Genomic DNA, 21,185 nt, shown 5'->3' on the forward strand with positions numbered 1-21,185 from the left:
CGAGATTAAGCTGTATGATCGCCAGATCAGACTGTGGGGAATAGAGGCCCAGACCCGAATGCGCGGGTCGCGAGTGCTTGTGGTGAACCTCACGAGTGTAGGCTGCGAGATTGTTAAGAACCTTATGCTCGGAGGCATTGGCGCCATCACCGTGATTGACTCGTTTAAGGTGCTTCACCAGGATTTGAATGCCAATTTCTTCATCGACAAAACGCAGGTCGGCCAACCAAAAGTGCTCGCTGCCGAAGCCAGAATCAGAGATTTGAATCCTCGAGTGAATTTGACCGTGAGCACTGACAACTGGCAGGAGAAACCAGAAGACTTTTTTCTGTCGTACAACCTGGTCGTTGCCACAGGGCTCGATAAGACACAACTCACAAGACTCAATGCCATCACAAGAAAACTCAAAATCCCGTTCTATGCAACAGGCACACACGGTCTCTACGGCTATATTTTTGTTGATCTGATTGAGCACGAGTCGTCTGTGAAATACGAAAAGTATCCTACTCCCAAGAAGGTGGGCCCGCTCAGTCCAACCTCTGACATTGTGAGTATCTCGGAGGTCGTGGAGAACGACGTCGAGTTGCAAAACTGTATTGTCAAAACTAAATTCGTTCCGCTGTCTGACATATTCACCAACAACGAAAAGCTCAAGTTTTATTTTCCTACGCCACGAAAACTCAAGAAAATAAGTCCTGTGCTGCCCATTCTGCTTGCCCTGCTAGAGATTCCTTCTCAGATAGGCAAACCAATTGAAGATGTCGCGATCGACGCAAAAGAGCTTAGTTTGAAGGTGGCAGAGGTTGTGAGCCGTTTGGAGCTTCCTGAAGAGATAATCAGACCCGAGCTTGTGGAAAGGCTGGCCCAGCAGGCGTTCTGCGAGTTCCAGCCCGTCAGCGCGATCGTCGGCGGCGCAGTGTCGCAGGATCTCATCAACATGCTGGGACGAAGGGAGCTTCCGCTGAACAACTTTGTGGTCCTCGACGGCTTCACTAATGAAATGCCAATTTACACTCTATAAGCTGCTATTATACAAATTGACGCACCGATCCCAGCCGCCAGACACAACCGTCTCGTCATCAGGAGCAATGTCACAGCACATCAGCTTTTCGGGTGCCTTGAACTGTTTGATCACAAGCCAGTTGTCGCAGGAAAGAATATTTAGGTTGCCGTCGTAAGACGTGGTCACCATGAACTTGTCGTTGCCAGACACTTTTATGTCAGAAATCAGCTTTTTGTGTGCCACGATATTCTGCTTCGGCTTGCGGTTGTTTCTAATGTCCCAGACTTTCAGATTCGCGTCTCCACCGCCCGTGAGAAGCTCATACCCGTTTTTCCTCCAGTCCATAGCATATATCCCCTTAACGTGGTCCTCCATCACCATGATCGACTTTCCTGTCCGCAGGTCCCATATATGGCCAATGCCGTCTAAGCCGCCGCTCGCAAGAAGTGACCCATCTGGTTGGTGCGCCAAAGTAAACACCTCTTTCGAGTGGCCCTCCTGGTAGTAGAGCTCTTTATTTTTCTCCACGTCCCAGAACCTCCACGTCAGGTCGAACGACGCAGACGCCAGGAACCGGCCCGAGGGATGGAACTGTATTCGTGCCACTCTCTGCTCGTGTCCTTTGAGAGTCGCGACCACGGCTTGTGTGTCGGCATTATGCAACAGGACCTGCCCTTCGCTGCCACTCGTGGCCACCACACTGGTTACGTGGGGGTGCCAATCGATCCCGCCCACTTTTTCCTCGTGCCCGTTCAAGACAGCCAGTTTTTCCAGCTGCTGATTCATCAAGTACGTCTTGCCGTCCCAGGAGCCGCAGGCCAGGTATTTCTGGTCATTGGAGTACCGCAGCACAGACGTGCAGCGGTCAGAGACCACCTGCGAGCCCTGGGAGGTGATCTTCTTCAGCGACTCGTTGTACTTGCGACGCTCCTGCAGCACCTCGACGGGCCGATGGTTCTGATAATATTCCGTCTGAAACTTGATTCTGTCACGAGCCCTTGCAAGCGAGTAGTTGGCCAAAAATACACGGGCATCGTACAGCTCCTCGCCTCCCGGCGTGTAGAACTCCTCCTCCTCGTCGGCGTCCGAACCGTCGCCGCGGTCGAGCCCCGTCAGCTCTGCAAAGCGAGCACGGAGGTCCTCGTCTCTGCCGAGCAGATCGACAAGTCGCTCGCGTCGGTCTGCCTTGTCCTCGCCAAAGTACGTCTGGGGCTCGCCCAGGGCCTGCAGCACGCGCCGCACGTCCTCGTCGATGGTCGGGACCTGTCTGAGCACGTCCTTGAACTCGAGCTCGCTCATGCTAAAAAATAAAAGAGAAAAGGCGATTTGGTGCAAGGATGAGGGATCCCCGGAGTCATCAGGTACTCATCTCGGAGTATGGGCCGAAGGGCGACTCGGGCCTTTGTCGGCGCCGTCTCTGGTGGCACCACCACGGTGTCTGCGCAAGAACAGCGAGCACCGGAGGTGGAATGGAAAAATGGTCGAACGGAAATGACGTGTAGCTCATGCCTTTTCCCCGGACTTTCCGTATTCGGTATCACAAGATATTTTTTGGTAGCAAGGATTAAGGCATCCTTTAGTCCCCCGATGTCCCGCGACTGATCAGGGGATATGGAATTGGAAAATGGCGCAAATATATAAAGAGGCAAGTTCTGGGGTAGATGTGTTCAGTTGAAAAATGGCATACACACAGATCGACATCGACCAAGAAGAGCGCGACTTCCAGAAGGAGGTCGAGCAAATCAAGAAATGGTGGGCAGAGCCTCGTTGGAAGGGCGTCAAGAGAGTCTACCCGGCGGAGGAGATCGCCAAGAGACGGTCCACCATCAAAAACCCTAACGCCTCTGACACCATGGCCAAGAAGGCGTTCAAGTTGCTCGAGGAGCACCACAAAAATAGAACTGCGTCGTTCACGTTTGGTGCCTTGGACCCAATCCACGTGACGCAGATGGCCAAGTACCTGGACACCGTGTACGTCTCCGGCTGGCAATGTTCTGCCACGGCCTCCACGTCCAACGAGCCTTCGCCAGACCTTGCCGACTACCCTATGGACACTGTTCCTAATAAGGTGCAGCATCTGTTTTTCGCTCAGCTTTTCCACGACAGAAAACAGAGACACGAGAGATTTTCCCTGTCCAAGGAGGAGAGGGCCAAGCTGCCGTACATCGACTTCATGAGGCCGATCATCGCCGACGCCGACACCGGCCACGGAGGCATCACGGCCATCGTCAAGCTGACGAAGCTGTTCATTGAGGCCGGTGCCGCAGGAATCCACATTGAGGACCAGGCCGCAGGGACCAAGAAGTGCGGCCACATGGCCGGAAAAGTGCTCGTTCCTATCCAGGAGCACATCAACAGATTGATTGCGATCCGTACCTCGGCCGACATTTTTGGGTCTGACCTGCTGTGTGTGGCCAGAACAGACTCTGAGGCCGCCACTCTGATCACCTCCACGATCGACACAAGAGACCACTACTTCGTTATTGGTGCCACCAACCCGGACGTGGAGCCTCTGGTGGAAGTGATGAACAGAGCTGAGCAGGAAGGTGCGTACGGCGCAGAGCTCGAGGAGATCGAGAAGCAGTGGACCGAGAAGGCAGGCCTGAAACTGTTCCACGAGGCGGTCATTGACGAGATCAAGGCCTCTGATATCAGGAACAAGGACGAGGCAATCAAGCAGTTCACCTCGACCGTGACGCCTTTGAGCGGCCACTCGCACAGACAGGCCAGAGAGCTGGCCAAATCGATCCTCGGAAAGGACATTTTCTTCGACTGGGACGCCCCAAGAGTCAGAGAGGGCTACTATAGATACCAGGGAGGTACGCAATGTGCCATCAACCGTGCCAGAGCGTACGCTCCGTACGCCGACATGCTGTGGATGGAGACAAAGCTACCAATTTACGAGCAAGCCAAGGAGTTTGCCGAGGGTGTTCTTGCCAAGTATCCAGAGAAATGGCTCGCGTACAACCTGTCGCCGTCGTTCAACTGGAACGCTGCCATGTCTCCTGCCGACCAGGAGACATACATCAAGAAGCTGGCCGATCTCGGCTTCATCTGGCAATTCATCACGCTTGCCGGTCTGCACACCACCGCTTTGGCCATCGACAACTTTGCCCGCGACTACTCCAAGATCGGAATGAAGGCCTACGGACAAAACATCCAGGCCAAGGAGATCGAGGACGATGTTGAGGTTGTCAAGCACCAGAAATGGTCCGGTGCCACATACATCGACAGCATTGTAAAGCTCGTGTCGGGAGGTGTTAGCAGTACTGCTGCGATGGGAGCTGGCGTGACTGAGTCCCAGTTCCAGAACGGTAAAAAATGACGTAGATAAATAAGGCTACGAGGTGAATATTATAATTTATTCTGATTTAAATTTTGGGTGTAAGATATTAAATATTGACTGCTATATGGTAGCCGGAATGCTTTGAATAGTGACATGGCTAGACTAAATCTAGTGTTTTGTTGAGTCGCTATATTGAGACCATCTCTGAACAACTGATCTCAGTCCCTACGTCTCTTTCAGCATTGTGGCCCTGCACATTGATTCTCCCTGTAATATCACTTCCACTAAATTCCACCTTTTTGTAGCACAACTTTTTTCCTGTCGCGTAATGTTATGATTTATCACAAATGATGCTAAAAGACATCTCGAATATTTCGGTCTCTCGACGCATGGACGACAGGTCTCCTCCGCGCAAGGCAATGAAACCGGCAAAAGTCATCGAGAACATCCAAAGGAGCAGAGAATTGGAGCTCCAGAAGGCGCAGGAGTGGAAGGACAAGAACCAGCAGGAGCTGAATGATCTCAACAGTGAGCTGTGGAGAATCCGCACAGACCTACCTGAGCTCGAGTTGGACCTTGAAAAGCTGAACAACCAGCTTTTTGAGCTAGAAAAGCAGTACAAAGAGAAGGAAAACGAGCTTGCAGAGGCCGACAAACGGCTGGAGAGCGAGATTGCAGAATTGAAACAAGAGTTTGAGCTCTACAGGTGCAACACAGAACTGGAGTTTAATCGCAAAATTGAGCAGTTAAGTGCAGACTGCGACTCAAAGGTTCAGAGCGAAATAGCCCAGAAACAGGCCGCCTACACAAATGCCAGACGAAAATTAGAGACAAGAAAAGAAGAGCTCGTAAGGCAGATCAACGAGGAGAAATTGCATTTTCAGAGCGAACACGAGCGCATAATAGAACGGAGACGCGTCAGGCTGGAAGCTGTGGACAGAGAGTATGCACGAGAACTGAATATCTTGGAGGAGGACAAGAGGGAGATTACTCAGGCAGTTGCTGCTGTCTATTGCAACTTCGAGGCCCTGGAGGCAAAAATCGCCAGAAGAGAGCAAGAAAGACAGGAGCTGGAGTCACAAGTGGAGTCTACAAGACTCAGGTCGGCACAGTTTGAAGAAAAGACGGCCGAGATACGTCACGAGATACAAGTGCTAAATATTGAGTTCCAGAAAAAAGTCGGGCTTTTGCAGCAAAAACAGCAAGATGCCGAGCAATTTGTCACCTCCACTGTTGCACTGAAAGAGCAGCTTCTGTCCGAAGAACTGGCCCGTCGCAAGGCCCATAATATTCTCCAGGATCTAAAAGGAAACATTCGTGTCTTCTGCAGAGTCAAGCCGGAACAGAGAGAAAACTGTTTCAAGCACCAGATGTTCGCATCTACAGACTCAAACGACGGAAAGGAGCAAATTATTATCACTGAACCACCGCTCACGCAACAGCCACTTCACAGCTTCAGCAAGCCTGCTCCCAAGAACTACAAATTTGGTTTTGACAAGGTGTTCGGCATGGACTCGACCAACTCGGAAATTTTCGACGAAATCAGCCAGCTGGTTCAAAGCGCCTTGGACGGCTATAATGTGTGCATTTTTGCGTACGGACAGACAGGTTCGGGCAAAACATTTACGATGTCTAGCGCGACGGACGGAATCATCCCGCGCGCCGTGGACCTGATATTTCAGAGAAGCCGTTCCGCCAAGGACAATGGATGGGAGTTTAGCATCACAGGACAATTCTTGGAGATATACAACGAAAACATCAACGACCTCATGACAGAGTCTTATCTGCGCAACTTGGATACTGTCAAGCACGAAATCAAGCACGATGAAGCCACACGAACGACCACAATTACCGACATGACCACTGTTGCACTAGAAAACCAAGAGCAGGTGGCTCAAATTTTAAAAAGCGCCAACAAAAACCGCGCGACCGCGTCCACGAATGCCAACCATCGGTCGTCGCGATCTCACTCCATTTTCATGATCCAGCTGAATGGCCACAACACGAAAACCAGCGAGTCTGTTGATGGCAAGCTGAACCTCATAGACCTGGCCGGGTCTGAGCGGATATCGCAATCGATGGTGACTGGAGATCGCCTTAAAGAAACGCAATCCATCAACAGGTCGCTCAGCTCTCTGGGTGACGTGATAACCTCTCTGTGCAACAAAAGCCAGCATATCCCATACAGAAACTCAAGATTAACATATCTTCTACAATACTCGCTTGGCGGAGACTCCAAGACTCTCATGTTTGTTAACATATCCACCAAATTACAGCATTTCAACGAAACACTCAACTCGCTCCGTTTTGCCACCAAGGTGAATAGTACACAGCTGCAGACGAAATAGTTGAGAAATCTATGCATTACACAAGTTGAGGTCGTTCCGGGTTGTATCCCTCATCCAGTAGCTCGTTTTTTGTGTTGCTTAGCTCGCCGCTATCTTTGAGCTCTGACCATAGTGCAGGGTAATGGCGCGAAGCAAAGAGCTCCACTTTTGTTCTCACGTCCTCATCCACACACCAGTTGTGCATGTCACGAAGAACTCGTCTGTCTATCAAATGGCCCCCATCGCTATAGAAGTTTTCCTCCAGAACGCGCAGCGCTGTCTCATACTTACCAAAGGAGCAGTGTGCGATCAAATACTCACCAAATATCCGCGGGTCCGCCAGAACGTCGTACGCTGACAAACTGGTGTAGAAATCCGTCACGTGCTTGAGCGTGTATCCCCTGAGCGAGCGGAGCATCCAGTAGCAGCTCTCTGCGTTGAGTCCGCGCGATTTCGGGAGCGAATAGGCAACGTGGAAGGTGTCTCTTACTTTGAACGAGTCCTCAATAGCGCAATAACCTTCCATTATGGCGTTAAGCAGCCTGATGTTCATGTTGATGGCAAGATCCATTTTGGCTCCCAAATGAAGCTTCTGCACTCCTTCCACGAATTTACAACGTGCAAAGGATCGGAAAAGATAAATATACACCTCCTCATTTGGAGGCGCGATCTTGGCCTCTTTGCTCAACGCCTTGAGGTTTGCAAACATCTTCAGTGCTCGTTTGGGCTCATTGTGAGAAATAAAGTACTCCATCAGACGATAGTACTTTTCATATGGTATAATGAAGTTTTGGTGGAGAAACTCATACACGTGCCAGTTGCGACTGGTGCTGACCTCCGCGGTGGTGCTGTATTCATAGAAGGACTCGAAGATTGGCCCGTATTTTGTCAGCGATTGGCGTTCTTCCCTCGAATGCTCCACCACCTCGATATGGAAGAGCTGCATTGCGTCTCCCGCACAGTCTTCCTGCAGAAACATGTCTATCATGGCCTTGAGAGCGGCCTTGTTTAGGGAGTACCCATAGTTCTTGATCCGCTTGTACAGAATCACCTTTAAGGAGGTATCATCGTTGCTGTTTTCGCAATACAGTTCGAGCAAACGAAACAGAACAGGAGCGAAAACGCTATTTTCGTCCTCCCCCCATTCTATAGGTTGTTCGAGCGACCCTTCGAACAGCTCCAAGGCCTCTTTGCATTTGCCGACATCCAGCTGGTGTTCGATCAATGCTGCGTATGTTTCCGCCGTCGGCGTCACTGTATATTCTGACTCGAAAAAATCAGAAATAGCATTCACAAAGGCCAGACTCTTTTCCGAGTAGCAGCATGAGCTGACCACATAGTTGAAGGTTTCGGTGTCGTTCACACGAAAGTCTTTTTTGTAGCTGTGTTGGAGATCGTTGTTGATTTTGCGGATCAGGTCGATAACGCTCTTTTCGTCTGCAGTCTTGTAGACTTTGATCTGCATATATGCCAGCCATTCAGGCCGGCTGAATTCAGCAAAGTCGTACTCCAGATTCTCCATTAAGTTCTCCGCCGCCTTGCTCTGGCCGAGTTTGAGCGCGGCAGCAACAATGGCAGCAAGCTCCTCGTCTCTTATTTTTTTCCCCAATTTATTCCTGAAACACTCCGTCAAGCTCACTAACCTATCCAATATTTCCTTCGAACACCCGTTGAACTTGTTCTTGGTGGCAAAATACAGGAGATTGATGTACTCGTTCAGCGGCTGATTTTTCTTGTGCTCCATAATACCTACCACCTCGGTTAATCTGGCGGCCACCTGGTTGTCTTCGTAATCTCGCCCGATTTCGGCGTCTGCAGCGCTGAAAAATGCAGCAAGCAGCCTTTCAGACCGCTTCTCATCGCCCAGATCGCTTATTTCGAACAACTTGACCACCGTCGCAGTATCGGGGGTGACCGTAGTGAAAGCCTCCAGAGCCACGTCCACCACCTCCGCCGTCACGTCGTCGTGCCTCAAAGACGCCTCCTCCTCTATAAATGCTTCTATTGCTTTGATCGCTATGTCGCCCTTGTTGCTCACTAGCACATAGTTGAAAAATAGCTCGAATAAATGCAGTCTTATATTTCTATCCTGTTGGTACTCTTTGGATCCCCTCAACGAGGTGTAGAACCGAGGAAAAAAATCTATATTTTTCACATCCTTAGCAGTCATAGCCGGAACAGCAGCCGTTAGAAGTGCTAGCATTTCCTGCGCGGTAAACACGTCCATTGGGTCTGATTCTCGATCGATGGCATGAACGATCTTGTTTATAAACGGGAGCTCGCTTTTGGAAAATTCAGAGCCCGACATGCAATACAGCAGCTGTCTCAGCTTCCCCTGGAGCTGACTGGCTTTGCCTTTGGGCGCAATGTGCTTAGAAAAATATATGGCTCGCAGGTCTGATTTAAGATTGGAGACAAGCTCCTCCAAATTGGCCTGTTCGGTGGAAACCGCGGACGATAACCTAGCTGTGAAAGTCAACAGCCCCACGGGAGCCCTGTTCTGCCTGCAGATGGCAAAAGGCGGACCCGCCGCCCGCCAGCAACTACGGCCCAACGTCCTTAGAAATCGATCCATCAATATTTAGATAGAAAAAAGGTGGGGCAGCTCCTCAAAAATTCGGATTTGGGGTGCACAGCCCAGAATACTTTAGACAGTCTATATATACAGGCCTATCACTTGGAGATCTCGTTGCCGTACTCGTCGTACGTCTTGGTGTTTTTTTGGTACGCACGGACAGCCCAGTTGTATCCGACGAACTGTATGTCCGGGGCACTTGCGCCGTCGGTCTTGGTGTATTCGCTCCAGAACTTCTGCGACTTGAGACGCTGGTCCTCGGGAGGAAAGCCGTTTTCAAGCCGCAACTGCGCGACTTTTTCGCGCAAATAGTCACAAACACGGCTGCGCAGAGCCTCTGCCTCCTTGCCGAATTTGAGCTCAAACGAGAGATCGTTCGGATGCAATTTATCGTGGTATTTATCGCACAGGGCACGCCATTCGGCACGGAAGGCCTCTATTATGCGGTCGTCCAGGGCCTTGCCTATGTTGACCGTGATGGTGGAGCCGATTCCCTGCGGGAGCAAAGAGTCTACCACGTCGTCAACCTTGGCCTCTGGAGCGATTTTCTCGAACCCGTCAGTGAAAATGGGCACCACGACGGGGGCCACCGTCGGTTCGAGGATCAGCCTGGCAGTGCCCCACCGAAAGAAGCGCATCGAGTTATTGTGTGGGGGTTTCAACTGGCAAACGTAGCCCTCGGGGAAGATGTGCACCCACGACGTTTTGTATCGAAGAACCGGCGGCGTGTATCTCGGAGAGTAGAACGACCGCACGTCGCTTGCTAGCGTGCTGCCAATTGGAGCGCTCTTCTCTGTGCCTTGGAAAATATGGTCAGTATCCAGTGTATCGTCCGGAGACAAAATTCGCACCAGCGCGTCAAGACCCCCTTGGAACGGCCCGCGGCCAAATCTCTCACAGGAAAACAGCTTTCCAAGAGAAAAGAATGTGCTGCTCGCCTTCGAGTTGAAACAGATATTGGAGGCGGCAAGCCCCCATCTAATGTCGTCTAGCGAAAGGAAGTATCTCCATGGTAGACAGGCCCAGATAAACGGGTCGTCGCAAACAGACATGTGGTTCATAAGCGTGAGAAATCCGCGGTTCTCGGCGCGGGCTTTTGCAAGCCCGTGGTCTAGGTTATCCAGACCCTTAACATTGACGTTGTAAAACAGACCTAGGATGGCCTTGCTACCACCCACCACGGCCATGCATGTGGCTTGGGAGAAAAAGTTCCAGATGCGAGACTGTCCAGGACGGTCTTTCAGGATAAAGTCGTCTCCTCGCTGCAGAACATCGTAGAACGACATGTGCAAAGCAAGAGCTTGATTTTCGAGATTTGGAAAAAATAAAAAAATAAATGCAATTAGGTAAATTGCAAGCGGAGCACGTGACACATGTCACGGGCGAAAAACGAAAAAACAAGGTCGGGGATCTGGCTCAGCTTTCGGATGTGGGGGCGTAGACAAGTGGGACGTGCAGTAGAGTGGGAAATAGAATGTAAGAGGCACAAAGCAGTGAGCAGGCTAAACATATCGGCCGGGTCCAATGAAATACAATCCTGCAAACTTATACATGGTATAAATAATCCGACCTGACCACTGTCCCGACTGCCAATGACCGTATAACCAGTAAGAAGACAGATCAAACTAGAAATGACCGTACAAGCTGGTATAGAAAATCCATTTTTCAGCTGCTGATTCAAGGTCTAATTATTTTGGCTACCTGTGGTAAATAGAAAGCTCTGCCACCGGAGACATCCATACATGATTTGTCACTAGTCGCAATAATGCCACAGTCAAGTTTCACCCCAGTCTACACCCTTACCACATCCTCGCAACCTTGGTTCAACAGTGGAAGAAATTATGGTTTTGGGGAGCCACTGCAACTGAATGCACTGCAAATGGTAGCAAAAAACTCCATAGAAACGGGATTCTCTGGTTGGAAGGTATTCCCATTGAAACGTGCGAAACTTGTCGCCGCAACATGTCAAAAGGCGTCTCCACTGAAAACGGTTTCAAGTGCCAAAGAAAGGTCCACTTTTTTGACATTGTGACAATGTCTTCAGACCAGAACTTTTGTCGGTGATTATTAGCCACCGCTACTTTGAGCTGAATGAGCGTTTGTGGGTTACTCTCTGCGGAAGAGGAGCCCTATATGGCTCAGCTTTGCTTTTGGCTGCACAAGAGTATGAAGATTTGAAAATCGCCCACTTAAGGCCCTGCTGGATTTTTGGCCAGCCTAGACTTGTGATCTCGTTGTCCACGCGACTAAAGAAATGCGTGGAAGCCGTGAGCCATATAATCACTCGAGACGGTGATGCTCGCCAGTCTAGTGCACCCTAAAATGTCCCCCAGCTACAATAACTCATCCACTCGTAACTCGTACATCACTTCCTTCTCTCGCTCACCTGCTCGACCTTGACATCCTCCAGGCCCTTCTCCTTCAAAAGCCCCAGAATGTACGTTTCCACCTCGTCGCCCACGTCTCCCTGAATCACCACCTCGTCCTTCTTCTCGGCATTCTTCGTGACCGACGCGCCCGTGGCAAACTTCGATGCAAACGTCTTGGCCATCTTCTTCATGTCCACGTCGAACACCTCGAGACCTGCGATCGCAATAACGTGCTTGTGTTTCGTGCGCTGGATCCGCTTTATCAGCACCTTCGAGCTCTTGAGCGACTGCAGCTCGCGCTCCAGCTTGCGCTCCTCCTTGAGCTGCATCTTGGCGAGCGACTCGGAGATCTTGGCCTCTTTTTCAGACGACAGCGACGAGTTGTGCGCGCTCTCAGAGTACAGCTTCTTGTACAGCTCCGGGTCGTCTTTTTCGAGCCAGGCCTTGCATTTCTTGAACTTCTTGCCGAACTCGCAGAATTCCACCGGGAAGCTGCACACGCCGCAATATTTGACCTGCACAGGAGTCACAGCGCTCATGGATATATAGGAAATAAAATGTTTTTTTTCTTCACGGCTGTGCTCTGCTGAATTTCGAATTGCTGTAAAAATTGTTTACCATCGCGTTCCACAAAATATAAGAAATGGCCGCCTACGCAAGTCAAACGGTGCCCCAGCTCAGAGAGCTGCTCAAGCAAAGAGGCCTGGCGACCAACGGGGTCAAGGCAGACCTGATTGCGCGTCTGGAGGAGTCCGACAAGATCGAGGCCCAGCTCGACGCGGGAGACGAGTCTGGCGCAAAAAAGGACGAGCCGGCGCCAGAACAGGAGCCGCAGCCGGCAGACACAAAGCCCGAGGAGCCGAAACAGGAGCCTGCCGCGGAAAAGACGGCTGCTGAGGCCGCGAAACCGCCACAGACCGCCACTGCCGCAGACTCCAACGAGACGCCAGAGACCGCCAAGGAGGAGAAGAAAAACCTCAATCCAGAGGAGCTGAAACAGGCGGCGATTGAGCTGCTGAACAAGAAGATCGCCCGGGCAAGAAAGTTCGGCAACGAGGAGGACATCGCGCAGCTGGAGGCCAGTCTCAAGCGGATCCACAAGTTCGGCATCTCGCTGGACTCGGCGCTCGCCAGAGACCTCGGGTTCCGGCAGGAGAAGCCGCGCCAGCCGCAGGGCTTCAAGAACGGCAAGAAGAAGTGGCGCAAGTGACGGTTGTAACATAGACGGAGTGTAAGCGTAGATATACTCAGGTGTGCGGTGTGCGGTGCAAGGAGGGCGTACACTCTCTTGCGTTCGCGACCGTTGTGCATGGAATCTATTGTTCGCTATTGTGACGAGCAGCTTAATTTATAAATTGTAGATATCAGAAGAGTTTTGAGTAGAAGGTGACATCCACGGGAGGCTCCAAGGCAAATTTGCGTACAGTTATTTTGCAGAACTTTGCGCCAGAACCAGATCTTGCTCACACGCACCTCCCACTGACCATCAGCACGTCTGCGATGTCCCAGAAACCAGATCAGAAGCCGGCAGGGGGGTTGTTGGCCGCCCCCCACCCGTACCGTCCACAGGGTCCTGATCCGCAGTATATTGTCAACGTGCTGAATCTGCCGCGCACCATGACCAGAGTCGACCTCGAAGAGCTGCTGGAACCGCTTGCGATCGACCTGGGCGCCATCGGAAGCGTCCAGATCTATGAGATGCACACGAACGGGCTGTCTGTAGCGTCGCTGGGGATGGACGACTACGACACGGCGGCGAGGATCGTGGGCCGGCTGGACGGGTACGAGTACTACAGCGTGGTTTTGCAGTGTCATATGCTCAGTGCGTATCAGCCACAGATTCCTGCTAAACACGGTGTTGCTCCGTTCTTCCCCACAATCGAGCCTATGCCGGCCCCGATGGCGCCGTTCATCCCGTACTACACGTACGGAATGCCTGTTCCCAGACAGAGATCTGTGTCGTTTCCCTATGCCGAACCCGCGCCCGCCACAACTGCCGCTCCACCACACAATCACCAGCCACGCACGTACCGCTCCCCGAAAAAATACCCCGGTAAGCCCAGACAGCGCGTGGAGCTGGGCAACAATTATTCTTCGATATTGAACCCAGACTTCGACGAGGACGGCTCTGCGTCCGAGTCCGAGTCCTCCGTCGACGACAACGAGCGGCCCGCCGAGCAGCTCGTCCAGTACACGGCGGCCAAGTACGTCAGTCCAACTCGGCTTTTTGTCGGCAACATCCCGTTCCACGCGACGTATCTCTCTGTGCTGAACTTTCTGAACTCGGGACGGCCCAAGATCGTCCAGCTGTACCTCAAGACGCAGCCCAGCGGGGTCTCGAAGGGGTTTGCGATCGCGCAAACGACAAGTCTGGAGGACTCGGTCGAGCTGATTGAAAAATTCCACGGCGCACGGTTCCAGGGCCGCAGTCTCGTGGTGCGGTTCGACAAGCTGCCAAAGCTGGTGGTGAAGAGCCACAACATCAAGAAGCGGAAAAACTTGGAGAAGAGGCAGCTAGACGAAAAGGAGAACGAGCAGGACCAGCCAGACGGGCCGTCTGCGGGACAGCGCTCCGTTGGCGCCGAAAAACAGGTCGCCCAGGAGCTGGTGCTGGCCATCAACAACATGAAAGTCTCGTAGACTGCCGCTAGAGCAGCGGCTGGAACTTGAATGGCGGCCGGTCGGAAGGCGGGAGCCGTGGATGCAGCACCGGCGGAGCAGGCTGCGGACGCGGGTAAGCCGCGTCGAAGTTCAGATTCAGGTAATCTTGCATGTTGTGATAGATGAGTTCCAGCTCGATGAGCTTGTTGGGCTTGTTTCTAGTAGCGTCAAACAGTTTCTCCAGGTCCTGGTCGCTGTTGATTAGCGTTTTCGTTTCTGCGTTGCGGATCTTGAGGATGCGGTTATTGTTGACGATGCCGAACGCGGTCTTGGAGTTGGCGATCAACTCCAGCACCGTCGGCGGCGAGCACGAGCTCGAGGGGTATATGAAGCGCAGGTCCTTAGTGTTGAAGCGGATGACCACGGTGATTAGGGTGTCGGAGGACGGAGACCGCGACAGGATGGACGATTTGTGTGTAGGCGGGTTTGGCAGCGGGTTAAACGGATAGTCTTTTTCCAGGATGCTGCGAAAGATGTCTGCGACCGGGTAGAGCACCTCGTTGAAGCCGAAGTCCTTGACGCAGCCTCCAACGAGTTTCTTGAACAGCTGTGCTGCGACAAACTCGCCCAACTGCACCACTTCGAACGACTCGCTGTCCAGCCCTTTGATGATGGAGCTCAGAACAAAGTCGCTGTTGAGTTTCTGTCTGATGTAGATAACGGAGTCGAACGAGAGATGGCCAAAGCTGCGCTCAAGCACAAACATGACGGCAGACGAGATGCACGCCGACCCAAACCCTTCGATCGACTCGAACGAGCGCGCGGTCGACTTGGTCAGCTCGTAGCACGTGCGCGACTTCTTGATGCTGATCAGCAGCCGGTCTGCAGCGGCACGGAACTCGCCGTCCATGTTGAGCTGCCGAAGCGAGCTTGTGAAGGGTCGGTGGAGCGTCGGCGCCACGAGGGCCGAGATGGCCGTCTTGGACTCCGTCTCGGCGTCGTCCGACTTGTTGCCACCGTGGAACGCGTCCTCGTTGACCAAATCCGAGTATATCGGGCTTGCCGTTTCCTCAGTGCTGGACCGGTCCTCCTTCTCACGGCGCCGGTTGGCGAGCCGTTTCTGCGACCGCTTCTTGTTTCTGCGCACGCTCTGGATCGCCAGCCGCACGAGCTTGTCGAACTCGGGCAGGGTTTCTCTCGGGAACCCAAACTCCTGCTGTAGGGTTTGTGCGCAAACTTGGATTTCTGCGTCCTGTTCGCACGCTTTTTTCGAGCTCAGAGACAGCGACTCGACCAGAAGCAGTCGGCGCGACGAGAACTTGCGCCACAGGATCTCGTCGTGGAAGTTGAGCTTTTTCCGGATCGCGCTCGTGGCGCCTGTGCGAGCGTCAGAAGTCGCCATAGACAAGCGGAAATAAATAAAATGACTTATTTTTTGTCGTCGCGTCGGTGCGACGCAGGAGTCATTTTCACTCGTTTTATTTTATTATCCCTTTTTTATGGCTCGTTTATTGATAGTGCTGTTGTTTGCACTAAACACGCTTGCGCTGCTCAACGCCGAGGGGTTCCTGGAGTGCGGACCGCTCTGCGTAGGTACCTCCCGCCGCAATCTCTAACTTCAGGACGACGGCTACTATTTAGAGTGCCACGATCGCGCCCGCAGCGGGTATTTGTCCTGCACGGGCCCCAACGAGGTGTGCAAATGCTACTACGTTGGGGCGTTGGTGGCGGAGTGCACCAAGTTCTGTCCCGCCTACGTGAGTATCCTTTTGCCGCCACTAACCCCAGAACAAAAACACCTACGAGCTGCTCTCGTCGCTTTGCAGCAGAAACGTCTACGAGAGGTCCAATACGAAAATCGTGGAAACGGCTGTCGCGCTGAACGTCCCGAAAAACAACGAAACAAGAAAAAGCGCTCTTCTTGCGCGACCGTGGCCGTCTGAGAGCGACTGGGAAAGAGACGTACTGGAGCTAAAGCTGAGCCCCAAGATCCGCAGCCGCCAGCGGCTGCTACCGGAGTCGCACGAGGTGTTGCAGGCAATACAAAGAAACTACACGGTGCGCACAGCCAGCGCGGCCCCTACGCAGAGGCCCAGAATGGCACCCCTGCTGTTGCTTGTCGTACTAGTATTGACCAGATAGCTACACAGTGTCGTGGTGCTCTGCTCTGGCCTTGAACGACTCTGCATCGTCCACCAGCGCGACAGTATCCTCCCCGTCAAACACCCGCGCAATCTCCTCCAGCGAATAGCCCTTGGTTTCCGGGTAGAACACATAGGTGTTGACCACGAGAGCACCGAGAATACAGCAGAACACGATGTAATAACGCCAGCCAATGCGGTCCATGGCGATCGAGTTGCAGAACGCCGCAATCAGCAGAGCACTGTACACTCCCACCAGCTCAACAGTGATGCCCTTGGAACGCAAATGGTACGGGAAGATCTCCGTCGGATACGCCAGCAGCAGCGGCGTGTACGCAATGTCATAGTGGAAGTAATAGATGAAGATGAACCCGAGAACGGCACGGCCGTACTGTTTGGAGCCGGTTTGGGCAAACTTCGCCGAGCACGCCGTCCAGATGATGTACGAGACCAGCATGCCAACGCCAGAAAACAGAAACAGCGATCTGCGGCCGAATCGGTCCACCACGAGGGCGCCTGTCACCGCAGCCACGAGATTGAAGATTTGCAACAGACCATTGATCAGCGACTGCATGTCGGACGAGGTGATGCCGATGGTGTCGAGAACGAGCGTGAGGTAGTACGAGACAACGGCGATTCCGTTCCACTGCGCGCCGACACCGACGCTGAGCGCGATGTACGTTCTTCTCCTGTTTCCGGGCGTCTTCACAAGGTCCAGCCATCTGGACTTGGCGGCCTCTTTCTCCATGTCGAGCGCCTGGATGATCTCTGTCATCTCGACGTCGATCAGCGGCAGCGTGTCGTCGCCGTTGGCGTGGTATTTGACAAGAATGCCGCGGGCCTCGGAAATTCTTCCCTTGGACACGAGCCATCTAGGCGACTCTGGAACGAGCCACATGAAGAGACACTGGACAGAAGGGAAGCCGGCCTGCAAGATGGTGGGTATTCTCCAGGCCCACGAGTCGCCGCGGCCAGACGTGCCGTAGCACGACCAGGACGCCAGAATGGCGCCGAGGTACCACAGACACCAGTACAGCGAGGTCAGTTTTCCTCTGAAGGACGGATACGCCAGCTCGGCAGTCAGCAGCGACACGGGCTGCACGGCGAACATTCCGGCGGCGCCCACCAGGAACCGCGCCACGATCATCTGGGCCATCGTGAAGGCGGTTGCCTGGATGATCGTGGCGATGACGATTCCAATAAGGCCGCTGATCAGAACGGGTTTTCTGCCGATTTTGTCGGTGAGCCATCCGACCGTTGGCAGTGCAATCAGACAGCCGCAGTTCTGCGCTGCGTTGATGAATCCAAGCATAGTTCCGTGCGGGTAGCCGAAAAATTCCCGCCACTCCTCCAGCGACTGCAGGCCGTTCATCAGCGACCCGTCGTAGCCTGCGGTGGCAGACGACAGCAGCGGCACAAGCATCACACAGTTGAGCACGAGCAGGTGTTTGGTTCTCCACCAGGGCTTCTCGTTCTTGGGAAGCACCTGGGCGATGGCAGGCCCGACAATCTCCTCGATGGGGGTGGTGTTAAGGCGAATCATTTACAGAGCTGGGGGACAAGCCAATATTCAGACGCATATTTATAGCTACACACTCGCGTTCCGCATTAGGAAAAAACCTGGGGTTGCAGGAAAAAGCCCATGCGTCACAGGGTGTGTGTGCACCTGGTGTGCACGTATAGATTTACGGACAGCAGAATCCGCCGTCGACAATGAAGTCGCTGCCGGTCGTGTACGAGGACGCGTCCGAGGCCAGATACAGGTAGATGCCCTTGAGTTCGCGTGGATCGGCGTCTCTGTGCATTGGGATGGCCTTGAACCAAGCCTCTTTCATTTCAAACGGACAGTCGCCCGAAATGGCCGTGTCGATGTAGCCTGGCGAGACCGAGTTGACCCTGGCAAAGTCGGCCCACTCAACAGCCAGCGACTTGGACAGGTGGATGACGCCCGCCTTGGCAGCGTTGTAGGCTGCCTGCTGCTGGGGCACGTTGACGATGTGGCCCGACATGGAGGCGGTGAAAATCAAGCTTCCAAAGCCCTGTTTTCTGAACACAAATCCTGCTGCGCGGGCGCAGTAGTACGCTCCGTTGAAGTCTGTGTCCACGACGTCGTGGAAGGCCTCCAGAGACTGGTCCAGTCCGCCAGCCTTGGCAGGAATGCCCGCGTTGGCGATCATGCAGTGGAGCTTGCCGTCGAAGTCTGCGAGCGCGGTAGCAACGGCAGATTCCACCTCTTCATAGCTGCGCACGTCCACCTGGTACGCTTTGGCCTTGACTCCGTATTTGGAAATCAGCTCTTCGGCCAGCGTCTTTGCGGAGGGGTTTTTGTGGTACCAGAGCGCGAGGTTGGCCCCCGCCTCTGCAAGGCCGCGAGCGACTTCGTGGGCGATGCCGCCGGACGCGCCGGTGAGAATGACGAGTCTGTTCTTCATCGAGAACATCTCGAAGACGGAGTCGGTGATGGGTGGGTTGGCTCTTCTGATTGACTGTGGCATAGCTGAATGATGAAGAAACGTTGGCGTTCGACGGCCGCTTTATAGCGTGCAAAACGGACTTTTTCAACGGCAGAGGGCGACAGTCGCCCCTATTGCATTTTACCCCAGACACACCCATGCTCGGAGAAAGTGGAGAAGGTGGGGAACATGAAGCAGGCCTAAAATTTTCTCGGAGACGAAGCCGTGCGCGGGCGTCGGTGGCCCCTGTGGGGTAGGGAGATGGCGGTCTACGGGGTTTTCTCTGCTTTCTAGACTGCATTAACGGCTATACATGGCTACCAACGACCTATCTATACTGGCACCGCCCCAAAACGCTCAGGTCAAAGTGTAGCCTCCGCCCACAACGAGCTCGGCGCCGGTCATGTACGACGACGCGTCGCTGGCCAGGAACACGTACACGCCCTTGAGCTCGTACGTCTGGCACATTCTCTGTGCAGGGATCATCTGCCCCCACGTTTTCTTCCACTCTGGTGGGTGCACATCCACCATATCGGTGTCGATGTATCCAGGCGAGACACAGTTGACTCTGGCAAAGTCGATCCACTCAACCGCCAGGCAGGTAGCCAATCTGACAAGGCCGGCCTTGCTGGCGTTGTAAGGGGCCTGTTTCTGCGGATAGTTGACAATCATCGACGAAATAGAGGCCGTGAAAACGATCCGGCCCTGGTCCAATGTTCCTGCTGCCTTTTGCTCCTTGAACACTTTGGCGGCAGCCTGGGCCGTGTAGTATGCTCCGTCCAAATTGACCGACATCTGTGTTCTGAAGTCTTCCTCAGAAAAGTCCTCTGCCGGCTCGTGGATGCAGATTCCTGCGTTCGGGACCACAATGTCCAAACGGCCAAAATCTGCGAGGACCTCGCGGGTGGTGGTCTCGATGGCCGCCTTGCTGGAGACGTTGCATTTGTACGCCTTGAATCTGACGCCGTACTGTGCGAAGCTGTCTGCGAGCTTTTTCATGGCCTCTGGCGAGGACGAGTTGTACGTGATGGCGATGTCTGCGCCAGCCTCAGCGAGGCCGATAGCCGCGCCGAGACCGATTCCGCGCGAGCCGCCGGTGATGAAGGCGACTTTGCCCTTGAGGGAGAAGAGAGCGTTGACGTGTGCGTTTTCTGGCTTGAAGAGCATTTTTGGACCGGATTGCAGAGAGAAAGTACCCGGTTTTATAGCGCAGATCAGGTTTGGTGGTGCCCCACATTTTTTTACGGATCTGGCCTAGAATGGGGGCGACTAATTCCGAGGCTGCGGATATATAAAGCGCGGGTCCGCAGCCTCGGAGTCCCACAGAATGGTGGACCCAACGTACAAGGCATTTGTTCTGAAGGATGTTAAGCAGCTTGCGTTCGAGGAGCGCAAGACTCAGCCAATCAAAGACACGGACGTGAGAGTGCATGTTGCCCAGACGGGTATCTGTGGTAGCGATGTGCACTACTGGCAAAAGGGCCGGATCGGCAAGTTTGTGTTTGAGAAGGGCATGGACATGATCTTGGGCCACGAGTCGTCTGGCGTGATTGTGGAGGTGGGCGACGCCGTGAAGGGCCTGAAAGTGGGCGACCGTGTGGCCATCGAGCCGGGTGTTCCGTGTCGGTTCTGCGCGCTGTGTCGCGACGGGCTGTACAACCACTGCGACAACATGAAATTCGCCGCCACTCCGCCCGACGACGGCACTCTGGCCAAGTATTACACCGTGGCCTACGACTACGTGTACAAGATCCCAGACTCGATGGACATGGAGGAGGCCGCGCTCGTGGAGCCGGTCAGCGTGGCTGTGCAAATCTGCAAGCGGGCACGTCTCCAGGCCGTCGACAGGGTCGTTGTGTTTGGATGCGGGCCGATCGGTCTGCTGACCCAGGCCGTTGCCAAAGCGTACGGCTGCCGCACGGTTATTGGGTGCGACATCAGCGACGGCCGGCTGGAGTTTGCGTCCAAGTACGCGGCCGACGGCGTGTACAAGATGCCGTTCAAAAGCGCAGACGAGTCCGACGAGGAGTTCGCCAAAAGGGTGTCATCCGAGATCAAATCTAAGTTCGATTTAGGTTCTGGAGCAGACGTGATTCTGGAAGCGTCAGGTGCAGAGCCATGCATCCAGGTCGGCGTCTTTCTTGCTAAGCCCGAGGCGCGCTTTGTGCAGGCCGGCATGGGCCGCGAGTTTGTCAGTTTCCCAGTGACAGAGGCGCTTGTGAAGCAACTCAACTGGACAGGCAGTATCCGGTACTCTGCCGGGGTGTATCCAATTGCGGTGGACCTGGTTGCCAGCGGCAAGGTGAAGGTGAAGCCTTTGATCACGAACCGGTTCACGTTTGAACAGGCCGAGGAAGCGTTTGAGCTTGTCAAGGCAGGCCGCACCGATGTTATTAAAGTTATTATCCAGGGTGTGCAATAGATGCGTGC

General features: G+C 53.6%; 15 protein-coding genes across 15 annotated transcripts; 8 read left to right on the forward strand and 7 right to left on the reverse strand.

Annotated features, from left to right (window-relative positions):
* Positions 1–58: 58 nt before the first annotated feature.
* Positions 59–965, forward strand: KL928_004973 (uncharacterized protein; the record flags this gene model as incomplete). The annotated part of the gene is made up of 2 exons (XM_043205730.1): positions 59–850; positions 918–965. The coding sequence occupies 2 exons, from the start codon at positions 59–61 to the stop codon at positions 963–965; spliced, it is 840 nt and encodes a 279-aa protein (XP_043057560.1).
* A 50-nt stretch (positions 966–1,015) lies between these two features.
* KL928_004974 (uncharacterized protein) lies at positions 1,016–2,302 on the reverse strand (the record flags this gene model as incomplete). Its single annotated transcript, XM_043205731.1, has 1 exon — positions 1,016–2,302. One exon carries the CDS (start codon positions 2,300–2,302, stop codon positions 1,016–1,018), a length of 1,287 nt encoding a protein of 428 aa, XP_043057561.1.
* Positions 2,303–2,681: 379 nt separating this feature from the next.
* On the forward strand, positions 2,682–4,328 carry KL928_004975 (uncharacterized protein; the record flags this gene model as incomplete). Its single annotated transcript, XM_043205732.1, has 1 exon — positions 2,682–4,328. One exon carries the CDS (start codon positions 2,682–2,684, stop codon positions 4,326–4,328), a length of 1,647 nt encoding a protein of 548 aa, XP_043057562.1.
* A 308-nt stretch (positions 4,329–4,636) lies between these two features.
* On the forward strand, positions 4,637–6,637 carry KL928_004976 (uncharacterized protein; the record flags this gene model as incomplete). Its single annotated transcript, XM_043205733.1, has 1 exon — positions 4,637–6,637. One exon carries the CDS (start codon positions 4,637–4,639, stop codon positions 6,635–6,637), a length of 2,001 nt encoding a protein of 666 aa, XP_043057563.1.
* Positions 6,638–6,653: 16 nt separating this feature from the next.
* Positions 6,654–9,191, reverse strand: KL928_004977 (uncharacterized protein; the record flags this gene model as incomplete). Its single annotated transcript, XM_043205734.1, has 1 exon — positions 6,654–9,191. The coding sequence occupies one exon, from the start codon at positions 9,189–9,191 to the stop codon at positions 6,654–6,656; it is 2,538 nt and encodes an 845-aa protein (XP_043057564.1).
* Positions 9,192–9,289: 98 nt separating this feature from the next.
* Positions 9,290–10,477, reverse strand: KL928_004978 (uncharacterized protein; the record flags this gene model as incomplete). The annotated part of the gene is made up of 1 exon (XM_043205735.1): positions 9,290–10,477. The coding sequence occupies one exon, from the start codon at positions 10,475–10,477 to the stop codon at positions 9,290–9,292; it is 1,188 nt and encodes a 395-aa protein (XP_043057565.1).
* Positions 10,478–10,956: 479 nt separating this feature from the next.
* Positions 10,957–11,512, forward strand: KL928_004979 (uncharacterized protein; the record flags this gene model as incomplete). Its single annotated transcript, XM_043205736.1, has 2 exons — positions 10,957–11,188; positions 11,319–11,512. The coding sequence occupies 2 exons, from the start codon at positions 10,957–10,959 to the stop codon at positions 11,510–11,512; spliced, it is 426 nt and encodes a 141-aa protein (XP_043057566.1).
* A 44-nt stretch (positions 11,513–11,556) lies between these two features.
* On the reverse strand, positions 11,557–12,099 carry KL928_004980 (uncharacterized protein; the record flags this gene model as incomplete). The annotated part of the gene is made up of 1 exon (XM_043205738.1): positions 11,557–12,099. One exon carries the CDS (start codon positions 12,097–12,099, stop codon positions 11,557–11,559), a length of 543 nt encoding a protein of 180 aa, XP_043057567.1.
* Positions 12,100–12,203: 104 nt separating this feature from the next.
* Positions 12,204–12,770, forward strand: KL928_004981 (uncharacterized protein; the record flags this gene model as incomplete). The annotated part of the gene is made up of 1 exon (XM_043205739.1): positions 12,204–12,770. The coding sequence occupies one exon, from the start codon at positions 12,204–12,206 to the stop codon at positions 12,768–12,770; it is 567 nt and encodes a 188-aa protein (XP_043057568.1).
* Positions 12,771–13,060: 290 nt separating this feature from the next.
* KL928_004982 (uncharacterized protein) lies at positions 13,061–14,200 on the forward strand (the record flags this gene model as incomplete). Its single annotated transcript, XM_043205740.1, has 1 exon — positions 13,061–14,200. The coding sequence occupies one exon, from the start codon at positions 13,061–13,063 to the stop codon at positions 14,198–14,200; it is 1,140 nt and encodes a 379-aa protein (XP_043057569.1).
* A 7-nt stretch (positions 14,201–14,207) lies between these two features.
* KL928_004983 (uncharacterized protein) lies at positions 14,208–15,563 on the reverse strand (the record flags this gene model as incomplete). Its single annotated transcript, XM_043205741.1, has 1 exon — positions 14,208–15,563. The coding sequence occupies one exon, from the start codon at positions 15,561–15,563 to the stop codon at positions 14,208–14,210; it is 1,356 nt and encodes a 451-aa protein (XP_043057570.1).
* Positions 15,564–15,863: 300 nt separating this feature from the next.
* On the forward strand, positions 15,864–17,890 carry KL928_004984 (uncharacterized protein; the record flags this gene model as incomplete). The annotated part of the gene is made up of 2 exons (XM_043205742.1): positions 15,864–15,918; positions 16,413–17,890. The coding sequence occupies 2 exons, from the start codon at positions 15,864–15,866 to the stop codon at positions 17,888–17,890; spliced, it is 1,533 nt and encodes a 510-aa protein (XP_043057571.1).
* A 97-nt stretch (positions 17,891–17,987) lies between these two features.
* Positions 17,988–19,056, reverse strand: KL928_004985 (uncharacterized protein; the record flags this gene model as incomplete). Its single annotated transcript, XM_043205743.1, has 2 exons — positions 17,988–18,661; positions 19,029–19,056. 2 exons carry the CDS (start codon positions 19,054–19,056, stop codon positions 17,988–17,990), a joined length of 702 nt encoding a protein of 233 aa, XP_043057572.1.
* A 56-nt stretch (positions 19,057–19,112) lies between these two features.
* On the reverse strand, positions 19,113–19,922 carry KL928_004986 (uncharacterized protein; the record flags this gene model as incomplete). Its single annotated transcript, XM_043205744.1, has 1 exon — positions 19,113–19,922. One exon carries the CDS (start codon positions 19,920–19,922, stop codon positions 19,113–19,115), a length of 810 nt encoding a protein of 269 aa, XP_043057573.1.
* Positions 19,923–20,082: 160 nt separating this feature from the next.
* KL928_004987 (uncharacterized protein) lies at positions 20,083–21,177 on the forward strand (the record flags this gene model as incomplete). The annotated part of the gene is made up of 1 exon (XM_043205745.1): positions 20,083–21,177. The coding sequence occupies one exon, from the start codon at positions 20,083–20,085 to the stop codon at positions 21,175–21,177; it is 1,095 nt and encodes a 364-aa protein (XP_043057574.1).
* Positions 21,178–21,185: the final 8 nt, after the last annotated feature.

Source organism: Ogataea angusta (assembly GCF_019207475.1).
Source record: "Ogataea angusta isolate 61-244 chromosome Unknown 61-244_NODE_12_length_299177_cov_91.812086, whole genome shotgun sequence".
Lineage (NCBI taxonomy): Eukaryota > Fungi > Ascomycota > Pichiomycetes > Pichiales > Pichiaceae > Ogataea > Ogataea angusta.